At 50.6% G+C, this 2,324-nt stretch overlaps 1 protein-coding gene across 1 annotated transcript; it reads left to right on the top strand.

Annotated features, from left to right (window-relative positions):
• Window positions 1-924: 924 nt before the first annotated feature.
• Window positions 925-1,278, top strand: SMCP (sperm mitochondria associated cysteine rich protein). Its single transcript, XM_026486671.2, has one exon. It carries the CDS (start codon window positions 925-927, stop codon window positions 1,276-1,278), a length of 354 nt encoding a protein of 117 aa, XP_026342456.2.
• Window positions 1,279-2,324: the final 1,046 nt, after the last annotated feature.

The following is a 2,324-nucleotide window of genomic DNA, read 5'->3' as shown; positions in this document are numbered from 1 at the left end:
GGGGGAACTGCTCCAGGACCACATATTAGGGCTGAGGCTTAGGGAGCTGGCCCAGGGCACTTGGATTTCCTGAGTGGGAGGAAGATGGGTTGCAAAGACAGAGTTGTCTTGGATTTTCCCACTCCTAGAAGAATCAGGAAATTACACAAGTGCTGAATGTTTGGGTTTGAGGACACCTATAAAGTCTCATTTGGCCTCCTCACCACTGGCACTGGCCCTATACAGACCAAGTGATAAAGCCCAGAGGTGACGTGAGCTGCTGATGCCCCAGGACCCAAGGGCTTTGGAAGGCCTATTGCTGAAGGAGCTCCCGGCAGCTGACTTCCCACAAGCTCAGGGTTGGGGAGCAAGGTGGTGCCTTTGGGAAAGGCCTGTTGGGTGGTCACACAAGGTGTAAGACTCCTGATGCTCCTGGGTCTCTGGTGCTGCATTTGAAACCAGACCGAGCATGAAACCAGACTGAGTTGGGATGGAACCTGGCTTGGATCCACTTATGGCAGATGGCATAGACCCTCTGAGCCCCCATTGTCCTTATACGGAAAATGGGCAAAAACACTGACCTTTTAGGCTGGCTGTGGTCATTCACGAGACAATGTTTGCGAAGTGCCTGACACTAGACCCAAACTCAGGCTACTAAGCATCACACTGTGCCTCATTAACTAAGAGACCTTAGGCAATTTTCTTACATGTCCTGGTCTTTCCGTTTCCATCTGGAAAATGGTCACCTGATGAGGAACTGGTGCACTGACACATGGAAAGGCTTGGAACTGAGGGACTGGCTTTTGCCCTCTCAGGCCGGTCTCAGTTTTCGCTCTGACGATGGATGCACTTGGGGGTTAGAGAAGGGGGAATGAAAGCAGGCAGCCCACTTTCTTTTTGAGAATGTTCTTCTTTTTTTTCCTAGGACCTTCAAAACTCCAGAAGATGTGTGACCAGCCAAAATCCCCGTGCTCCCCGCCAAAATCTCCTTGCTGCCCACCAAAACCTCCATGCTGCCTGCAGAAACCTCCATGCTGCCCACAAAAGCCCCCGTGCTGCCCGCAGAAGCCCCCATGCTGCCCGCAGAAGTCCCCATGCTGCATGCAGAAGCCCCCGTGCTGCATTCAGACCAAGTGCTGCTGTCTGGAGCCCAAGCCTGAATGCACTTGCCTTAGTAAGGAGTCTGAGCCCCCATCACCCCAAACTCAGAACAAGAATTCCCAAACCCAACAGCAGTCCCAAAGTCCAAAACAGGGGCCCAACCTAGGTAACTTGGGGCAAAAGAAGCCAAACAAGTAGAGGGGCCAGGCCCATGACTTGGTGGGATCAGGGTAGACCTACATTTAGAAAAGCTGTCTCTCAGTGACATTCACATAGTACAAGCAGCAGCCCCTATTTCCCTTCACAGCCCCCCCCCCCCAGTGTAGGGAGGCCCCTAACTGGAAATGGAAGGCTGAAGAGACTGGAATCATCTTTCCTCGTGATCCTGACATTAGAAAGCACAAAAATAAAAGAGCATTAAAAAGAACCTCCTGTCCCTTTCTCCTTAATCTATGAAACCAACTCACCCATCTGGCCTTAATCCAAGAAAATGTTCTGGACATGTCATGAAAACAAGAGCCAGAAAACCAGAGCCTGGAAGCACAGGCCTCTGTGGGACCCCAGTTAGGGTGACTGACTGATTCATCCTGGTTTTAAAATGAAAATCTTGCATTCCAGGGACCCTTCCAGTCCCAGGCACAGCGGTGCAGTTGGCCACCCTTGGTGCAAGAATACCAGACTCCTGGGTCCCTGAGTACCATGTTTGATGGGCAGCAACAAGGGGGCCTCATGGCAGAGCGTGACAGTGTATGGGCTGCTGTGCCAGGTCTGTGACCCCAATTATGCCTGACGCCTTATTACTCAGCCGGGCTAGCCTACCCACAGCAAGCAAGAGCATGTCCCTGGCAGTGATTCCCCTCCCCATCCCAGAGATTTTAGGCAGAGGTAAGGCTGCCAGGCAAACTCCATGGTGGCACAGGTAGTGCAGTCTTGGGGCATCAGTGCTGGCTCTCTGGACCTAGAGTACATTGTTCAACCTCTCAGGCTCCATTTTCTTATCTGTAAAATAAGAGTAATACTACTACTTCATAGAGATTTTATGAGAATTAAATGGGATAATTCATTTAAAGTGCTTAACATAAGGTTGGACACATGGCGAATACACAATACATGGTTCTCCTCAAACTTGGCTCTTTGCCACCAGGTTCTGACTCTCCTGCGAAGAACACACCATGTTCCAACAATTTGTCCTCAAAACACACCTCCATTAATCTAGGTGGGCAGGTAGAAATAGAGAAACCAGC

The sequence above is a fragment of the Ursus arctos genome, unplaced genomic scaffold, assembly GCF_023065955.2.
Source record: "Ursus arctos isolate Adak ecotype North America unplaced genomic scaffold, UrsArc2.0 scaffold_12, whole genome shotgun sequence".
NCBI lineage: Eukaryota > Metazoa > Chordata > Mammalia > Carnivora > Ursidae > Ursus > Ursus arctos.
The sequence above is the reverse complement of the archived record's forward strand: the minus strand, read 5'-3'. Positions and strand labels throughout refer to the sequence as shown.